We start from the raw sequence: 22267 nt of genomic DNA on the forward strand, positions 1-22267 counted from the left end.
TTAATAAGTTATAAAACATCTGGGGCGATGTTTGAGCAAAACTTGCCGGCAATGTATTTGTGGACAATATTGCCTGCTCGGTCGATACCGGCAATATCATTATTATTAAAATTCGCTTAGGCTTAATAAATACATTAACACAATTACTAAACATTTGTATACAATTTATAATCAATATAAATCAGACATAGATAAGGGTAGCATAACGAACAAAGGTATTTGATTTTATTTCCGTTTATTTGATTATTTTACTACATGTACTAGTGCCTACCTAAGGGTAAGGAGCGAAAGCAAACTCCGTACCTACAAATTTTTATTATCTAGAATTTTTCCGGGTTAATATTATAAAACTATACGAATCACCCCCAGATAAATTGTACCTCGAAAAATAGACAGAGTTATATTTTCAAACAATTAACATTTTCTTTCACTGCGTGATATCTAAGTGGCTCATTAAAGAAACTTCCTGTATTACTCATGTATATACATATAATAAATAGATAAAGACTTATACATAAATACATAGAAAACATCCATAACTCAGGAACCCAAAAATAACTTCCCTTATAGGTACCAGGATTCGAACCCGACCTTCAAGCCTTCAATAAAAAGAACGTACTGGGATTCTTAATTTCCGGCAACGCACTTACAACTCTTCTGGTGTTGCGGGCGACGGCGGCCATCGCTTACCATCAGGCGATTCGTCTGCTTGTTTGCCTTCTATCTCCTATACCATAAAATGATATCTATTGTATTGCACGCAGCTGTAGCACGCAAGTAATGATTAGTTAATTACGATTAAATTTCCAAAAAAAATAAAAAAAAAAAAATATATTTTTGATTTTTATCGGACGTTCCAGCCAGGTTGCACTTGAAGTGGTCACTTGTTTACATTTAAATCTTGCCAGTGATAAAAATCGACCAAGTCCGTATCGGACCAAGGATAATGAAGGTTTCCGTAACTGTTTTAACTTATTACACTTTATCTATTGGTCCTGGGTTCGAATTATGTTAGGAGAATTTTTGTGATAATCAGTACTGAAAGTTTTTTCCCGAGTGATGGATGCTTTCTATGTAAGCATGTACGAATATATAGGTAATTAAGTATACACCACATAAATATGAATATCATCGCCTACGCCTAGCACTCATCCACAGTGTATGTTTTGCGTAGGTAGGACTTGTTCAATCTGTATATAAGTAGGTTGCCCCAAAGATAATTATACCTACTATAAGTAAAGTTGTATTAGTTTGACGTTGTATGCTAGTAAAGTGAATAGTGAGATTAGTAGGTAAGTACTGGATAAAATAAATATGGAGACAAAACAAACACATAATCTCCATTGCGCCGGCTTGAAGCAGAGTTGGGAAAAAATAAACATGCACAAGACAAGAACAGACTTTTTTAATCGAATGAGAATGAATCTTGCAATCATTATTCATCATCATTATTTAAAATTAAGAATAAAAAAAACAGAATAATTATTATAGAAATGGTATTACTCTACGTATCGTTTTAAACAATTCAAATGGTTTTCTGAATATACTTAACTTTATGGGATATCCAATTTTCTCTATTTTGTAAGTAGCATGTGTTAATATAATTTATCTACACACATATCATTAACACTCTATGATGCCTTCAAAATCCGTAAATAATGGCCCACATTATGATAAACTGTTTTATTACAGCAAATTTCTCATCTGTGAAAAAGTTGTAATAGCTTCATTACTATATCAAAATCGATTTGTTAATGCATTCAAATTTCGAACACCCCTGAAAAAAAAACCATTTGATTTGACCCCTATTCTAATATAAGTCGACATGACGTTTTATTCGAAATCAAATGCCAATTTCATACAATATTGACAAATCTCGCAAGTTAGTTTGGTATCGAACGATATGGCAATCGACTCCGACTCTAGATTGTCCCTGAATTAAAAATACTACTCCTACTACTACTACGGGAGTGACAAAAGTTTTCATTTGCCGGCATTTAACGTACAATTTATCTTATAAGTAATTTGTAAGTATAAAATAAGTTTGTTTTGTTGTTTTTAAAGTAACTATAACAAAAGTTTCGTGTAAAATATGCGATAAAGATATTTCGGAGACGCCACCTCATATCCGTGAGTTACGCCAGAGAGCGAAGCACCCCATGTCGGCTGTAATATGAGGTTAGTGAATATATCATAGAAAGTTTATAATGTGTGTGTAGATAATAAAGCAGTGTATGTAACTGTACATAATTAGGCATTAAAACACTCGTGTGATTTCATAAACCTACACTCGAATTTTAATGCCTTTCATTATGTAGAAACTACTATTATGTTAATAGGTACTACAGAAAAACGACGACGGGAACGAGATGGAGCCCGAAAAGGAAATTGCGGTAATGGTTTGGAAATAAATGTAAAAAATAAATATAATATAGATACTAAAAAGTACGGAACCCTCGATGGGCGAGTCCGACTCGCATTTTTCAGTTTATTATTTATCTATGAGGATCAAACGATATCGTGATTCTAAAGTAGAAATAACGCAATATATTCAAAATTACAATTAAGTGTACAATAATGTTCAAACTGGTACAAATTAGAAAAAGGATTGGCGCTCTACACTTTTGTGTGAAAAATTACTGTTTCATCACACTTGCGTATAAAGCGTGGTTTTTCACGCAGGCTTAGCAGGAGCTAATAACTCATTTAATTTCCTAGACAATAATGATTTTTTAAATTATTGCACTTAGCCATTTGAACTAAGGTTATTATACAGGCTTAGGACTTTTCTTAGCATACCGTGGTTCAAAAATCCTTGGAACCGCCATATGTGAAATTTTCCAAGTCAAAGTTAAAGTCAAAAAGTATGAAGTTATTATAAAGGCTTAGGACTTTTTGAAGCATACCGTGAAACTATATTCTATTAAATTTTTAATTGTAAACAATGTATAATAAAGTAAAAACATTTAATATAAGTAGTTCAATGTAATGTATTAATTTATAATGCATTTAATAACGGTGATATTAAAAAAACCTAAAAATATTACGTTAATTTCAGCAGACGAAACGCGATCGGTCGAAACAAAAACTGTAATATAATTCGCTAAGCTTTACTTAACAAATAAAACTTAAACTGAATCTTCTAGGGGCTATAACAAAATTAATTAATGAAACGTACATCAGTATATTTTACAGCGACATAAAAAATGTTTGTTGTGAACCATATCAATAGCATAATATATGACTTAAAAATGTTTTATGTGATCATAAGGAACAATGAAAACTATATTTTTCTTCATTATAAATATTTTAATTCCTTTTATGGCTCTATCCAGTATTTTAATATCGGAAGTTGTAATATTACACATTTTAAATAAAATCAAAAACCAATTTGAAGGTCTCATCATAACCTTACTTATTAATTTATGATTATAAGCACATGTCATTGCCACACCCGATATGGGTAGCATGTAGGTATTGAAACAATTGTTACTGGAAGACCTGATATGTACATCCGTATAAGCAATTATAATTAATTAAATAGTTGCCTGTGGAAAAACAATACAGTCAGCGATAAAAGCTCTTGTACTAAAAATGAAATTATTGTCAAAAATTTTTCTTCGCAAGTGTGATGAAAAATATTCTGTGTCACGGGAGGTACTTATATAAACTGTAGACTTGAATCATAAATAAACACTCTTCACGTTTCTATTAACTCTCGTTTATAATTTTCTTCCTACACTTATTATTTTCCGGTTATTTTCAGATAACACCCGAAACATTAAAGGTGGTTGAAGGAAATTGCCGCAAAATAACAAACGAGACTTGTGTCAGACTCTGTATATTGGAGAAATTAGGAGTTGTAAGTTGTGATGTTTTGTTTTTAAATCACGGATAAACATCCGGCTGCAAAAGTGCATGGGCACTTTATGACTGAATTCCATTAATAGGCAATGTGTCTGCTGGGTGTACAGTGAGCTGCAAAATTGCATGATCACTGTATTGATCAATGAATTCCATTTATAAAGTGGGTATCCCCTTTTAAATTATTTATAAGTAAAACATTTTTTAAGAGAAACATTTCTTCAGTTATTCCTTAAATTAATCGTATCCTAAAGCGACTTGGAGAAACTGTCATAAATTGGCATATTGCTTCTAATAGCTTCTTATACTTAGTTTGTACTTTGCAGATAGATGAGCGCGGATGGTACGCGGAGAGTAAAGGGACAGAATTCATAAAGAGTATATTTCCTACCGATATAATAATAGACAACCAAGAATCGATTATTCGGCAAATAGCTCAGACATGCGACAGGGGTAAATACATTTTATTTATTTATTTAAAATTTATTTCAGTAACAAAATTTAATGTAGGTAAAGGCGAACTTAATGCTATGAGGCATTCTATACCAGTCAAACTTATTCTCGACAAACCTGGGTGGAAATATCCCAATAAAGCGCTGGTATTACCTAACAACGGTAAGAGCGTGCGACTTTCAGTCCAAAGGTCGCGGGTTCACACCCCTGCTTGCTTCTTGCTTGTTTGTTTGTTCGTCGGAATTTATGCGCTATAGGTACGTTAAATCATTTCATACTTAATATATTTACCGGTCGACTAAAACATAAATAGGAACACATTCGTAAAAAATCCGGACTAATCTCAATAAGACCCATTTGTACCTCTGAGTTGGAAGGTCAGATAAATTGCAGAAGCTTTCGTCAAAATGACATTAACACGTTAACTGGCTCACCGTTAAGTAGGTATGTTAGAAAGTAGTTTAAACCTCGTGAGATTCGCCCCGAGTCGGAATCGGTTCAATAGTCGCGACAGTTATTCCTCTTAGGTACTTAATTCAGCATCCTGAAAAGTAACCTACCTAGTTAGTGTAGGTACTTTAGTAAAGCGTTGATATATAATTCTTCTTAATGTTACTTAATTATTCATCATTCAGAGACAATTTCAATATTGTTTTTTTTTTTCTTTGATGTACGCCTTAAACGCTAACGAATGCGTCTACTCAAACGCAGTGCATCTCGCTATTGATAATTATGTACGTTAGTATAACTAGGTTATAGGTTCTCGCGGGCTTGGTTTCCGCAACTCGACGTCGTATATATATTGTTATTGCGCCCATTTTGCGTGATGGGTTTGTGGCACTATTCTTGCCAACCCGACTCTATCAAGAAGGCTCGCAGACCCTTGACATTGCCGACGAATTCTGGGAGAGACCCCGGTGAGCCGAGGTGTTGTGCCCGGTACTCTGTCATTCGAAAATGACGTGGGCGGCTGTCTCATCTGCCTCCATGCATGCCCTGCAGAGCATAATATATTGCTATCTGTAAACCGTAGGGTTAATAGGCGTTTGTTTAATGAGGCGTGACCAGTTATGATCCCAGCTTACTATAACTCACTTTATGCCCTAATTGTGCATGAACGAACTGCCTTAAAATTTAAAGTTTTCGTTCAGTACAGTTCAGTATTTATGTATGTGGGTAGTTTTGCATAATCTAATTTTTATTTTTCCTCAGTCTCTTGTTGACCACGTTGGCTGAAAAGAGTTCAAAACGTCATAATCATAATCATTAATGATTGGTTGCAAATCATGGGATGTAATTTAATTTCATTATACGCGATATACTCATTTAGGTAGAGAGCCTTTACTTCTTGAGTAACTATCGAGGTAACCGAAGAAAAAAATGTGTTTATTACAGTAAACCAACATGTCAGTCATGATTGTAATCGAGGTGAAGAAGTGGCCAAGTGCTTATATGAAGAAATGGATAAGGTAAGCTAAGTTACATTACAGCACGCTTTACTCCTTGAGCGCCACGCCTATCGTGTGCGGCGCGATATTGTGAACCTTATGGCAATAAACGAAGGTTGATATTGTGCTGTAGCTACGCGCGTCCGTCGAGAGGTTTAGAAGATTCTGTAAGGACCACGTCAAAAACGCGTCTTAACTGGAAACAAATGTATAAAAAACAAGTTCTAGGCACATGTAAAATTAACCGTTAATTGTGTGAGAAATCGTATAAAACGTGATCGTTGTAAACGGTTTCCCCTGTTATTTTTTCGCATATAAAATAAATAAATAAATAAATAAAGGACAATTTTTACACAGATCAACCTAGTCCCACAGTAAGCTCAATAAGGCTTGTGTTGTGGGTACTAGACGACGATATATATAATATACACATATATTCTACTTATATACATAGAAAACATCCATAACTCAGGAACAAATATTTGCGATGAACACACAAATGAATGCCCTTACCAGGATTCGAACCGGGACCTCCTGCTTCGTAGGTAGGTAGGCAGGCATATGAGGGGTAACACCGCCATCTAGTTCTTAATAAGTTATAAAACATCTGGGGCGATGTTTGAGCAAAACTTGCCGGCAATGTATTTGTTGTAAAATTAACCGTTAATTGTGTGAGAAATCGTATAAAAGGTGATCGTATTAAACGGTTTCCCCTGTTATTTTTACGCATATGAGGGGAAACACCGCCATTAAGTTCTCAATAAGTTATAAAATATCTGGTGCGGTGTTTGAGCAAAACTTGCTGGCAATGGATTAGTGGACAATATTGCCTGCTCGGTCGATACCGGCAATATCATTATTATAAATATTCGCTTAGGCTTAATAAATACATTAACACAATTACTAAACATTTGTATACAATTTATTGTACATAAATATAAATCAGGCATAGATAAGGGTAGCATTAGGGATTTGATTTTATTTCCGATTATTTGATTATTTCACTACTTGTACTAGTACCTACCTAGGGGTAAGGAGCGAATGCAAAGTCCGTACCTACTAATTTATATTGTCTTCTATTTTTCTGGGTTAATATTATAAACATATACGAGTCACCCCCAAATAAATTGTACCTCGAAATATAGACAGAGTTATATTTTCAAACAATTAACATTTTCTTTCACTGCGTGATATCTAAGTGGCTCATAAAAGAAACTTCCTGTATTACTCATGTATATACATATAATAAATAGATAAAGACTTATACATCAATACAAAAAAAACACAGGAACCCAAAAATAACTTCCCTTATTATATGTACCAGGATTCGAACCCGACCTTCAGGCCTTCAATAAAAAGAGTAGTACTGGGATTCTTAATTTCCGGCAACGTACTTACAACTCTTCTGGTGTTGCGGGCCACGGCGGCCATCGCTTACCATCAGGCGATTCGTCTTCTTGTTTGCCTCCTATACCATAAAATGATATCTATTGTATTGCACGCAGCTGTAGCACGCAAGTAATGATTAGTTACCTTATGTAATCAACAATGGTAATCATCATTCGCTTGCCCTTATCCCATTCATTTGGGGTCGGCGCAGCATATCTTTTTCTTCCATACCTCTCTCTCGCCCGTCATCTCATCATTCACTTGCGTTCGCTTCATATCATCTCTCACACAGTCTATCCACCCTTTTCTCGGTCTTTCTCTCCCATAACTTCCCTGCACATTCATTAGTAATACCTTTTTCGTCACATGACTTTCATCCCTCCGCATCACATGCCCGTACCACGCTAGGCGATTCGCTCTTACTTTTTCTACTATGGGTGCAACTTTCAGGCTTCCTCTTATATACTCATTCCTTATCCTATCTATTCTTGTCACCCCACACATCCATCTTAACATTCTCATCTCTGCTACATGCAACCTCTTTTCATCCATCACCTTTAGAGCCCAACACTCTGATCCATACATGACGACACACTGAGAGAAAAATCATCACCAGGAATTAAAAAACAGTTCTGTACTGGGGAAAAAAATTAAGTTTTAGTAATAATTATGCACCTTTCACTATTTCTGTAAAGTTTATTTATTTCTACAAACAGCTCAGTAATCCCAAATATAATTTCAACAAACAGATAATAGAAATTGCAAGAACTAATATAAATTACAAAAGTCAATTTGTTCCTATTATTCTATTCCTATTTTTTTTTTATAATGGTTTTATAAATTTTATCCTTCAATCGAAGAGGCATTCGGAAGTCGCAAATGGTTCCCGTGACCTGTCGCCATTTCATCCATTCTGTGCTAATTCGGTTTTTCACATCACGGTCAATATCGCCATCGCACTGTACCAGCGAACCGAGGTACTTGAAGTCGGAGCAGACCAGCAACGTAACGCCATCGAGTTCCATGGCAGCGAAACTGGAGAGACCGCCGAAATCGCAGAACATATGCTCAGGTTTTAGATCTGCTGATCTTCAGGCCAACATTCTCCAGCTTATGCCGCCATTTCTCAAGTCTGCTCTTTACCTCACTTTAATCAACAATTTGTAATAATACTCATTGTAATCAACAATCAACAACAATCAACAATGGTTATGACACTAAATAATAATAAAATAATAAAAGAGTAAGTGAGCGCGCTCGAACAGATCAGACGTGACGCAGAATTTATTTAAAATTGAATAAACAAGTAAAATAGTACCGTGAGTGAAATACATAAGACCTCATTTTAGCTAGTTTGTTACTGCACGACACCTTGCACTTTGAGATTATGCGCTGAAACTTGGCACAGTTGATTGTTAGCTGGTCTTGAGCAGATACAGACCGGGAGCCGTCGAGAGCCACGTCTCATTTAGTGGGGGGGAGGGGGGAAGTTCGACGCCGCCGCGCTTCACTTGGAGCAACATTTCTCTAAAACTATACCTATTAGGGCACGTGATATATCATTTTCTGATAAATTAAGGATGAGAAATCTAGTTTTGGAACTAAAACAATGCACTTTCTAACAAAAAATAAAAAAAACTGGTCAAGTGGGAGTTCGGACTCGCGTTTCAAGGGTTCCGTACATCACACAATTTTCAACAATTTTTTTTGTACATGAAACGTGACGTGAGTGAAACGTCTTGAAAAACCCGAATGGGTCAATTAAAAACCAGATGTAACATGAAGTTTTCTGGCGTGGTGGCTTATATCTCTGCAACTATGCAAAGTAGCTTAGATAGGAAGATTAAATGCCGAACAGTAGGTAGTACAAGTGTCCAAATGCGAAGACTGAAGGTGAAGACCGAGCTCCGCCTAGGGCTGATAGCTCGGAGCGTCCGACGACGGGTCACGCTTTCTACAACTTCCGCAAGTGTTTTAAAATCGAAGGCCGAAGAGAGATAATACCTACAGGGTGGCCAAAAAATAAGTGCATTCCCGTAGCCGGGGAGGTTTTCGGATTATACTGAGCTTTACAACTTTTACTATGGGACCAACCCCGAAATCGCGAAAAAAATGTATCCTCCCATTGAAAACGGACCAGCCAAAATGTATGAAACAGCCAAATCTTTCCTCGCAATTTCGGGGTTACACTTAGTTAATTTTTTGGCCAACCTGTATAGTGCTTTTTAAAACACGTAACAATAGTAACCCAATCAATCAGTACTACACTTGTACCAATGCGGCTGTGTGCCAGATACAGCCTATAGTCACACCAATAAAAGTCTGCAGCGGATTTGATAGCCCACGCAGTGTAAGTGTTATTAATACGTCATAATTTCATAGAAGTTTGACGTTTAATATGACACTGCGTGGGCTATCAAAATCGCTGCAGACTTTTTACGGTCTAACTATAGTCGCATTTTTTGTCGTCATTCCGACTCACGCTTGAAATTAGCTTCAAGCGTGAGTCGGAATGGCACGCCTCTTCGGGACGCTTCGAGCCTTCGGCCTTATGCGGATATCGGCCTAGGGCCTTCGCAATAACTGTCTACATCACTTTTCACTTAAACCATTGCAGCTGTGTCCCTAAAAAACCTAAACCGCATTTTTGTTCTTAAATCCGACTCACGCTTGACTGTAGATTTCTAATGGGTTTTCCTGTCATCTTTAGGTAAAGGACTATTTTGTGTATTTTTTTCAGAATTTTAGATCCTGTAGTTTCGGAGATAGAGGGGGGGGAATGGTCATTTTTTGTCTATTTTCTTGAATAACTTCTAAACTTTTTATCGCAAATTGATAAAAAAAATATATTTGAGATTCTCACAATGAGCTCTTTCGTTTGATATGTAACACGATATAGTTTGCAAAACTTTGTTTTTAAATTTTATCTTTTACCCCTCAAAAGTAGCCCTTATGTTTAAAATTAATTTTTGTTGACGTTACATATTCGTCTTTGGGTCACAGACTTACATATGTGTACCAAATTTCAACTTAATTGGTCCAGTAGTTTCGGAGCAAATTGGCTGTGACAGACGGACGGACAGACAGACGCACGAGTGATCCTATAAGGGTTCCGTTTTTTCCTTTTGAGGTACGGAACCCTAAAAAGCGTAAAGTCGAAAAGACTAAAAAACGTATTTGTGATTTTTTCATAATTACCAATTTTTTTAAAAGTGTAGCAGGAATCTGAAACCAAAAAAAAACCGTTGTAAAGCTACATTTATTACGTTTAAGAAAATATATAGTTTATTATACAAAACTGTTGATAAATGGGAGATAAAAAATAATAATAAGCGTGGGTCAGAGTGATCTCAATACAAAATACTATGAATGTGGGAAAGTTACTTATAATTTGTTCTACAATCGTTTATTTTTTTTAGTTTTTCGTAAATAACTCGTAAACGGTAGCCCACAGCAAATAAAATCTTTTACGTAAATAATCTGTTTCAGATTTCTTATAAAATAAGTGCTACTGTTTTTCGCTACAATCAATATTAAAAAAAAATATTGAAGGGAGAAAATAAATACTTAGGTCCCCTTTTTTAGTCATTCGTAAGTAACTCGTAAACGATGGCTAATAGCAAAAAAAATTTTAGTAGATTAATAATTAGCATAAAATTTCCTATATAAAAGGTTATTAAAACTTTTTGGCTAGGATCAATATTAAAAACGATATTAAAGAGAGAAAATAAATTCCAAGGTCCCCTTTTTACACGACTGCCCAAACAAAAAGAGTGTATTGTGTTCAGCGTTCATGTTTGTATGTATTTATATATTTATTTATGTGAGTTTCTTTATTCCACCATAACTTCTGAATGCCTTACCCGATTTAGATGTATGATATGTCATTAGAATCCTTACGTCATCCCGGGTAACATAGGCTATATAACGTCATTATAAAACCAACATGGCGGACGTAATACACAATATTGAATGACGTTTAGAAAAAAAAATCTTGCAAACCTATCGAGTGGGGTCTCAAAATGAAGGGCTTTGAAAGGCGATTTAAAATATATATGCAAAATACGCGCTTAAATCTTATTTTGGTTAAATAAGGATTTACAAAATGTGCTAAGAAAAATAAATTCTTCTATCTTATTTAGTGAGCTATCAAATAAAAGGGTATTTACCGCTGATCATAAAAATATATACAAATCATCAATATGACTTGTATAGGTATATTTTTATAAAGTAATTTTAGGAACTAAATCGCCCTATTGAAATCTAAACGTGTGAACTTCGATTTAAGCGATAGAGTTTGAATAATACTAAAAGAGTGGGGCATAGCACGACATACGTGGCGCGCTGCACGTGGTCCAAAACCAGGCGCCTTCGACGTTCTCATACTAAAAGAGTCGGGCGTAGCCCGACGTTGTGACATGTTTTACGCTTACCAAAGCCGGGCGCCTTCGGCGCCCTCATACTCAAAGCGTCGGGCGTAGCCCGACGTACGTGGTGCGCTGTACGCTTACCAAACCCGGGCGCTGTCGGCGTCCTCATACCCGTAGCCCGACGTACGTGGCGCGCTGTATGCGTTCCAAAACCGGGCGCCTTCGGCGCCCTCATACTGAAAGAGTCGGGCGTAGCCTGACGTACGTCACACGCTGTAGGTACGCTTACCAAAGCCGGGCGCCTTCGGCGCCCTCATACTCAAAGCGTCGGGCTTAGCCCGACGTATATGGCGCGCTGTACGCATTCCAAAGTCGAGGCGCCCTCATACTAAGAGAGTTGGGCGTAGCCCGACGTACGTGACACGCTATACGCTTACCATATCCGGGCGCCTTTGGCGCCCTCATACTTAAAGCGTGGGGCTTAGCCCGACGTATGTGGCGCGATGCACGCGTTCCAAAGTCGGGCGGCTTCGGCGCCCTCGTACAAAAAGGGTCGGGCATAGCCAGTGTCTAAATGCGAAGCCCGTAGATCGAACTCCGCGTAAAGCCGAAGGCCCGGAGCGTCCGACAGGTACGCGCTTTCTACAATTTCCCCAAGTATCATAATTGAGAAGTCGCAATTCCACGCAAGGCTGAAGACCGAGCTGCGGGAGGTTAGTACTCGCGGAACTTGGTCAGATATTTGAAGAAATTGCAGGAATTGCTAGAATCCCTAGCCCTTCACCTTACGCGGAGGTCGGTCTTCAGCTTATGTATTTTAACACATGTACCTACAGTGGTTCTCTAGTACCGAAATGCAAAATTTCAGCCAGGGACTCGGTATCGAACATATTTTTTCTGCACCTTATCATCCAGCTTCAAACGGTCTGGCTGAAGTTACGGTAAAAACTCTAAAGAGAGTAATCAAAAAAGCTATTTATGAAAAAAATGATGTAAATAAGGCTCTATGGACTTATTTGTTATATTATAGAAATACGGTTCACCCCACTACCGGCCAAAGTCCAGCCATATTACTTCAGGGTAGGAGTCTTCGTACCAAGCTCGACACTTTGAAGCCCGACACTAGGGCCGTGGTGCGTCAGGCGCAGCAACGGCAGAAGTTAGCTGCGGGAGGAGCACATAGGGAACTAGGGTTACAAGAAGAGGTTTGGTACAGGCAATACCTTAAGGTGGAAAAAATGGGCCCCAGGTCAAATAGTGCATAGAACCGGGTGGGGTGATTATAGCGTCAAGGGGGCTGATGGGTCAGTGGTACATAGACATGTCGATCAATTAAAGCGGCGATCGGGTAGACAGTCTCATGTATATCCCGTTCCAGAAACTTTAGAACCTGATATCCGTACAAATCCTAATAATGAAAGAGTTCGTAAACTTAATGTAACAAATGACCCTGACGATGACGGTCTTGAAATGGAGACCCGGACGGACTCAGTCGGGCGGTCGGTGGGATCGACGTCAGACATGGTGGTGTTTCCGGAGCATGCGTCTCAACCGAGCGTTTCTCCCTCTAAGTCACCACCTGGGTCGCCTATTTTTCAAGATGCTTTACCTAGCGCGCCACCATCGCCAAATGTTTCTTCACCGAACACACCGTCACCGCCCCAGGCTCGTCCTTTTTATTTTATATATGTATGGTGAGAATAAATTACCGCAAACACGCTTTTCCTTATTTCCTTTCGTCGCCAGTGTAAAATAGGGATTTAACTACTGAAATAAGCACGAATGTAAAATAGCACATGTGAATATATTGACGACTTCCGATTGACAGACAGTTTATTTTTCTATACGTAGACAGCCTACATTGCACATTTGAATGTAGGTAAATAGGTACTAACACTTAACCCTTAATCAAATATCGGGAAATTATTTCCCACTTCATTCTAATTTACGAAATATTTTTTATCTTTTTAAAGGCAGCACTCAGCGATACCAACCATACATTTAAAATCTTAGTAACATTTTGAATTTGAAAAATGGCAACACTTTTCTAATGGCCGCCATTTATGACCATACCTACATCAAAGTCGATGGCAGTTGTTATGATTTTTTTTGCAATAACGTAAATTTTTTTAGTGTTTTGAGGTTAAGTGCGAAAAAAAATCTTGTAAGTGCATACACTGAATACTATCATAAACTAGACTTATTTTCCCTGTGTTTTTTTTGAAAAGAATTGTGATAACGATATGATTTAGCCAAGATTTAAGGTTTTAGTAAGTGGGTAATTATTTCCCATTGTTTGTTCCAGAACGTACGATTCACAAAAAAATTGGTAGGTTTTATCAAGTGGGAAATTATTTCCCAGTGTTTGTTCTCCACCTAAAATTTAAATGGTTTCCATAAATAAAAATACATGCCTGTTACACAAAAATATCTGTGGCTGTTTTTGTTTTCTTTTTTCTTTTATTTATTTCTTTGATTTTTGAAGATAACGTTAAAGGATCATACTTGAATTCCAAGCAAAGCCGGGGGGATCTACTAACTAGTAAAAAGTTCGTAACCGTATCAAACAATGGGAAACTATTTCCCACTTCATTCAAAATTTTGCTATTCCGTTACGGATAACGGAAAATTATTTCCCACCGCAAAACCCCCCTTTCCCCCCACTAAAATTCTTTTTATATATTTTTTCGTAATCTACGGACCCAAATTACCTAAAAACCATTGTCAGTTTTCAAAAATCTCATAAAAAGTGTTCCGTTTGATTAAGGGTTAAAAATATTAGCGTCGAATAGGCCTTTTTACATGCAGTCTGTCATTATTGATCTTTGAATTGGTGCTATTTTGCCAAAGGCCATGTGTGCGTCGTCGTGCTGAAGTTGCGACGAAGATAATTGGGTCAAAAACTTTTTTAGTGACAGTTAACATTATGAGTCTTTATTGTGGACCTTCAAACCCTCATGGCCATTACAATTCAAAATTCCACTTCTTTTTAAGAAGTTAAGAAGCTATATTTAATATCAAATATCAAATGTCCCACATTGTGAACACATTCACATATTATCCACAGAAAAGACGCCCGTAATAAGTGTGTCCCTGCCTTTAGAAGGTCCCAGTCCTTAGGAGCTAATACCTATCCACATAAAAAGAACTTTGTGGACAAACTAAATGGCCGGGAGAAATCTTTATAAATGGTAGTTTTACTTAGTTTTTTCACTAAAATGTTTAAAATAAAATAAATTAATTAAAAAATTTAAAACACGACTGCTGCATTTTAAATCGAACTGAAAAGCTAAAAATAATGTTAATATGTTAGTCACATAATTTTATGAATCTAAATTGGAATGTAAATATACACTCACCTGGACCTTTTGATTGAGATGCACTTAGGTACATCAAGGTCCCCCGACTGCGATTGAAATTAAATGTACACGTACCTACAGTCACGGTCATTAATGTACATAGGCCTTTATACTTACTGTGAATGACCGTGAGTGTATATTTACATTCCAATTTAGATTCATAAAATTATGTGACTAACATATTAACATTATTTTTCGCTTTTCAGTTCGATTTAAAATGCAGCAGTCGTGTTTTAAATTTTTTAATTAATTTATTTTTTAAATATTGATCCTAGCCAAAAAGTTTGAATAACATTTTTTGTAGGAAATTTTATGCTAATTATTCATGTATAAATATATTTTTTGCTATTGGCGATCCTTTACGAGTTATTTACGAATGACTAAAAAAGGGGACCTTAGTATTTATTTTCTCCCTTCAATATTCTTTTTAAATATTGATCTTAGCGAAAAAAAGTAGCACTTACTTTATAAGAAATCTAAAACAGATTATTTATGTAAAAGATTTTTTTTTTCTGTGGGCTAATGTTCACGAGTTATTTTCGAAAAACTAAAAAAAATAAACGATTGTAGAACAAATTATAAGTAACTTTCCACATTCATAGTATTTTGTATTGAGATCACTCTGACCCACGCTTAATATTATTTTTTATCTCCCATTTATCAATAGTTTTGTATAATAAACTATATATTTTCTTAAACGTAATAAGTGTAGCTTTACAACTGTATTTATTGTTTTCAGATTCCTGCTACACTTTAAAAAAAAATTGGTTATTATGAAAAAATCACAAATACGTTTTTTAGTATTTTCTACTTTACGGTTTTTTTTGTTAGAAAGTGCATTGTTCTAGTTCCAAAACTAGATTTCTCATCCTTAATTTATCCGAAAATGATATATCACATGCCCTAATAGGTATATTTTTAGAGAAATGTTGCTCCAAGTGAAGCGCGGCGGCGTCGAACTTCCCCCCCCCCCCCACTAAATGAGACGTGGTTCTCGATGTCTACCGGTCTGTATCTGCTCAAGACCAGCTAATAATCAACTGTGCCAAGTTTCAGCACATAGTCTCAAAGTGCAAGGTCCCCATACAACGTTGTGCACTGTCAAACTCCATAAAAGCTTAGTAACGCCTCTTTAAAAGTGCGCAATTAGGCACTGGTCCCACCGCGAGCTAGTAAGCTATGAGCTATCGGCTATAAACACGAACAAAAGATAAGCACTCCCGTGTAAATAAAAGAGACACGGCGATATTTATAGCTCACGGCTGGGCGAGTAACTATAAATATCGCCGTGTCTCTTTTATTTACACGGGAGTGCTTATCTTTTGTTCGTGTTTATAGCCGATAGCTCATAGCTTACTAGCTCGCGATGGGACCAGTGCCTTACCACTAATCACCTGGAGGAAAGAGGACGGTTGTTATTTTTTAACTCCCTCTAACGCCGACCGCTTCGCGTAATTGCATAAATTAATAAACCATAACTTTATTTGAAAATGGGTTCACAACCGGACCTTTCGAATTTGCAAGAAATCGACGATACAGACATACAAGACATGCAAGTCACACTGCGAAAACGAAAACAGCCACCAGGGCCGGATTGTACTTGGACAAACGAATTAAAATCTTTTAGAGAAGAAATGACATCAATGTTCAAAGCATTTTCTGAAAATCAAAAAAAAATCTTAAACACTTTGCATGATGATAATTATGACCCAAATAAAAACAAAAGTAGACACTTTACAACAAACAACAGAAAACCTCGTTGCGGACAACAATGAAATTAGACAAGAGATCTCAGATCTTAAACAGCACACTTCTATAACGGATGAAAAAGTTAAGAACTTACAAGATGACATGAATAGCCTTAAAAACAGCATTTCTTGTGACATCAAAAATGCGCGCTCCTGCGAGGATGAAACATTAATAAGGGAGATCAATGACCGCACCAATCGAGCAAAAAATATAATCATTTACGGGATAGCTGAACTAGAAGAGGGAAATTCTGAACAAAAGCAGGAGCATGATAAAAATGAAGTTCTTAGTATAACCGGATCTATCATGGATAACATGCCAGCCCCGCAAAAGCTCATGCGTCTGGGGAAATTTAACCCAACTAAAATCCGACCCCTTAAAGTTTACTTCGATTGCGTGCAAATACCAAAACAATTGATGCGAAATAGGGATAAAATCGAGAATAAAGAAATTAAAGTCTACGCGGATCTAACACCCACCCAACAGAACCACCTCAAACTACTGCGTCAACAGCTTAGTAACAGAAAAGAGAATGGGGAAAATGATATAACAATCAAATACATAAATGATATTGATATTGACCTTAGTTATAAGTTCGAAACTATAATAGTGCAATTTTAATTTTCACGACAAACATGTCCTATGACATTCTGCAAAAAATCGTGCGTCTTGATTCCACTAAAGACACTCGTAAGGAACAGGAGCGCATATTATGGAGGTACCTGGTTAGACAATAGATACCTAATACATATGTAGATACGCCTGGAATTCTTCAGTTACAAGATGGATCCGAATTATGACATCATTACTCACGTGTTTTAAAGAATATCTGGAGTAAACGGAGCTACAGACCGTGGCGTGGCGTATTACCCGTAAATCTTCTAATGTGACAATTATTGCAAAGAAAATGGATATTGAGTCGCTCGACTCGTAGAGAAGCTGCAAGCCAAGAGAATTTAATCACTACGTGCTGCAAGCGGTAGATTCCTGCTATTAATAGGTACTATCTGTATATACCAAATTGAAGGCAATAAAATACTTTTTTAATACAGTTGCTCAAAAAGTGCTACTTTACGTAGCTGTTTAGCGTGCGGAAAGTTGGTTATCTCGAACTAGTGCTTTTTACTTTTCCAATTTTTTTAAATTTATATTTGTTCCAATTCACGACTACTTATTGATGAGTGTTAATATTATTTTCCTTTAAACGTCGTAATCAGCATAAAAACCTACCGTTAATGTAAGAATACGAAAAATATTACATATTTCATATTTAATTACTTACCTCTTCGTCATTATAACACGTTTATTTTTTAATATTCAATATTGAAAATTCCGTTCTTAATAAGTTGACTGAATGGAACGGAATAGCTGTCAAACGCCCATAGATATAATATACTTAAAGACGACGTCTAACCGAGCTGTCACTGTTACCTTTTTTGTTTAGTGTACGATTAACAATGTTTTTCTTATTTTTTCGCAACTGTATTAAAAAACGTCGTTCGATACACGTGCGGAAATGTCATTCTTCACTCGTCCCGAGTCTTGCCACTCGCCTGCGGCTCGTGGCAAGATATCTCGGTACTCGTGAAGTAATGACATACCTTCCGCACTAGCATCGAAATGTACTATTTCATATCTCATGCTCTGAAAGTGGGTCGTTGTTGTTCTAAAAGGTGCGCAGAAAGTGATACGTTTATGCTCTAGTGCAGAAAAGTGGTGTACTCCTCTGCGTCCCCGTCCCACGAACAACTGGGTGGAAACAAAATGGAAAAATAGTGTCTTTATTTCCTCAATTGGTAATTGTTTAATTTTATTAATCCCACGTTGATTCTTTTTTTATAAAAAATGATATAAGTGAATTGTTAAAAACAAAATAAAAATTATTCTTGATTTATTTCGTTAAATTCTATTTACTCGATTTCATAAGGCGGGAACCAAAAGGAATACACCAAAAATATTTTTTTAAACCTTACACTTGCGTAAATGGGCAAAGGCAGAATCTTATACAGCCACATTTAAACGTTTGTACGATATTAAAATGATTTTTAAAGATATTTAGCACTATATTCATGAAAATAAAATAAAATACAAGAAAAAATTACTTATATTATTAATTAAATTGTAATTTAATATTTAAAATACTTTTATTATGTTATTACGTGGTGCGGCGCACCAAGGTCGCGGTGCGGTCCGGTAGTCTGTTGCGGCTTTTAGAACGAAAAAGTATAAAATTAAAAAGTAAGAGGCCATTCCGCTGATTTTCATACTATAATGAACAAATCATTTAAAAATTACTGCAGTTTGTTAAATAATGTGTGTTTTCGTAAATATTGCAATCTAAATTATTTTCGCTAGGGGTTATTAATCACACCTGTAAAGTCTCCGATTGCAAGTAAGTCCTAAGGAAAATAAATCATGGCCGTAGATCTATTAGGTACTTCCATTACTGATTTTGCGAAATTGCCTTGTCTTGTTTGGTTTCCTCGCATTCGATATGAAAAGTAGAGTGTTTAACTCGGGTGAAAGGCACCATTTCTGTCGAGGTAGTTTGGCGCTCGAACGCAGTGAGAGCGCCAAACTACCTCGACAGAAATGGGTGCCTTTCCACCCTTGGTTAACAATCTACTATACTATTACTTACTATTATGTTTTTGTTATATTCATTCCATTCTTTAAAACCTTTTTTACATAATATTAGGTCTACTTGGGCGGTTTCGAGTCATTCTATTTGTTTGATATCTTGTAATCAAAAACCTTTTATAAGTTACAAGAAATTAAACAAAATATTTGACTTGTAAACCGCCCAAGTAGACTAATATTATGTAGGACGAAAGTACACATACGGAGGCATATGTAGACGTGCACACACACATTCATAGGTAGTTTCGGAAGCAAATCAGAGATGGTGCTTTCAAATGAGGTTCCATAAAATGCTTTAAGAGGGCTCTCTTTATCTATATTACTTACTTTACTCTTTGGTGTGGGGTCGAGGTGAGCGAGGTCCCTTGCCGTGATTGGTCCGTTCAAAGACATGGACGTCACACAAAGACACTTTCGACTCAAAAATGGAGTAAAACTAACGTATTTGTGGCAGAGGGGGTAGAGCACTATGCTCAGTCTGGAGGATGTCTTGTCTGTGTCTCTATGTAACTTTTTATTCAATACAAATGGTTTTCTGGATATAATTTGTGGGACATCCAGTTTTCTATATTTTGTAAGTAGAATGCGTTAATAATGTTAATATTTTTTATGTTTATAGGTATTACATAAAAAAGACAACGGGAAGGAGACGGAGCCCGGAGAGAAGAAACCCTTGGTAATGGATTGAAAATAAACATCTTGAAACACTTTTTAGGGTTTCGTACCCAAAGGGTAACAACGGGATCCTATAACTAAGATTCCTACTGTCTGTCTGTCACCAGACCATATCTCATGGACCGTGGTTGAAATTTTCAAAGATGATATATTTCTGTTGCCGCTATAACAACAAATACTAAAAAGTACGGAACCCTCGGAGGGCGAGTCCGACTCGCACTTGTCCGGTTTCGTATAACGATCGTACGAGCTTGTGATTCTTAAGTAGAATAGTACATTGTGAAACGTGGGGGTTAAGTGACATTTTGTAAGCGAGGTCTACCTATAATTCCCGACAGCCGCAGGTTGGAGGAAGTTATAGGTAGACTCGAGCTTACAATATTCTTACCCCCGGAGTTACACAGAATGTTTTTCATCTCACTTGCGAAGAAAAATCTAAAAATTTATTATAAGCGAAATTATTATCAAGTACGGTGACATTTCAAACATTCGTCCGCCATATTGTCATTGACAGGTTAGGCATCGATCTTCGCCATTCAGCCACGACTGAAAACTGTGTAAAAATATTTTAAAGTTCAATTAAATTAATAAAATTCAATATTTTTTAAAATATGCAAAAATATTCAATGGCTACAAATAAAATGACCTCAAAAAAATGAGGTCTAAAATTACAAAAGTACCAGCTGTATAGCACCTAAATAAACCACTATGATTACCAAAAAACGTAAACATATATTATTACCAAATAAAGTAAAATGATACCAAAATTACTAGCCCCTCTCGCTCAATACCCTATACACGGCACCGCACGCGCCGCGCTCTATCGACTAAATCCTCAATTCAGTCACGCGCGACCTTCACAGAAAAGATAGCTACTAGAAAAATGGGTTAGGTTAGGTTAGAACTGCGATCCTAACAAAACCGAACTGCTACTAGAAAAGTAGGTTAGGTTAGGTTAGAACTGCGATCGTCACAGAAACGAAATGCTAATAGAAAAGCTGCTAGAGAACCCTTACAGCGATAAGTTCGCCTATGTACCATTTATTCTAGTAAACGGGGAGCCAGTTGAAGAAGTAACAAAATTTACATATCTGGGAAGTGTTATGAACCCCCTGGGAGGTGCAGAAGCGGATGTTGAAGCTCGCATCAATAAAGCCCGCGCCGCATATGCGCAGTTGAAACCCCTATGGACTTCCACAGTCATCACTCGCCGCACCAAGCTAAGGGTTTTCAACTCGAACGTAAAGTCGGTCCTCCTATATGGATGCGAGACATGGCCCGTCAAGCAAGACATAACCAGTAGACTCCAGGTGTTTGTAAACAAGTGTTTGCGGCGAATCGTAGGAGTCTACTGGCCACGGACCATCTCCAATGTTAAACTATGGGAACTGACTGGCCAAAACCCTTTAGCTAAGGAGATACTTCTGCGGAAATGGCGCTGGATAGGACATGTTTTACGAAGGCCAAACAATCACCTATCCAAGCAAGGGCTGACCTGGAAAATTCCCGGAAAAAGAGGACAAGGTCGCCCACGTACCACCTGTGGCCTATTTTATAAAGCTACAAGTTACAATTTACAAGCGGAAGTCTCTTTCTAACCCTATGTGTTAGAACGAGACTTCCGCTTGTAAATTGTAACTTGTAGCTTTATAAAATAGGCCACTGGAGGCGCACAGTGGAAAAAGAGGCGGCATCAGTTGGCCTCGGCTGGGCGGAGCTGGAAGAGGCCGCGCTGGACCGCGAAGAATGGAAATCCCTTCTGAGAGCCCTATGTCCCTGATGAGGGATAACAGGATATCATCATCATCATCATCATCATCATCATGTACCTTTATTTCTGTAAATATAATGTAAACCTGTGTTTTGTGCAATAAAGTGACTACTACTACTACTTAAAGTGGGTTAGGTTCTTTTTAAACGAAGCGCTATCAGAACAGTTAGGTTATGTTAGAATTGCGACTCTTAATGAAACGAAATGCTACTAGAAAAGTAGGTAGGTTAGGTTAGAACTGCGACCCGTAGAGAAAAGAAATTGTACTAGAAAATTGGGTTAGGTTAGGTTACAACTGCGATCCTCACAGAACCGGCTATCAGAAATGTGGGTTAGGTTATTAGAACTACGCCCCTTACAGACACGAAATGCTACTAGAAAAAGGTGATAATGTGGATTAACTTATTTAATAGGATAACGAGAATAAAATAATGCATGAAATTTTTATTTATTAAATTGTGGTAAAATTTCGGTGGTTATTGCCTATTATTGTTGGGTTAACAATGATTAGTTTGAAGTTATTTGCTTTAATAGGATAGCAAGATGTAA

General features: G+C 36.9%; 1 protein-coding gene across 1 annotated transcript in view; it reads left to right on the forward strand.

Annotated features, from left to right (window-relative positions):
* Nucleotides 1-21727, forward strand: part of LOC134669318 (uncharacterized) — a 31311-nt gene extending 9584 nt beyond the window's left edge. Inside the window, exons 8-13 of the mRNA XM_063526826.1 lie at nucleotides 2340-2393; nucleotides 3767-3862; nucleotides 4191-4317; nucleotides 5713-5786; nucleotides 19892-19948; nucleotides 21593-21727. Of these exons, the coding sequence (XP_063382896.1) occupies nucleotides 2340-2393; nucleotides 3767-3862; nucleotides 4191-4317; nucleotides 5713-5786; nucleotides 19892-19948; nucleotides 21593-21727 (543 nt within the window). The remainder of the gene's footprint in view (nucleotides 1-2339; nucleotides 2394-3766; nucleotides 3863-4190; nucleotides 4318-5712; nucleotides 5787-19891; nucleotides 19949-21592) is intronic.
* The last annotated feature ends 540 nt before the right edge of the window (nucleotides 21728-22267 follow it).

Source organism: Cydia fagiglandana, chromosome 12 (assembly GCF_963556715.1).
Source record: "Cydia fagiglandana chromosome 12, ilCydFagi1.1, whole genome shotgun sequence".
Taxonomy (NCBI): Eukaryota; Metazoa; Arthropoda; class Insecta; order Lepidoptera; family Tortricidae; genus Cydia; species Cydia fagiglandana.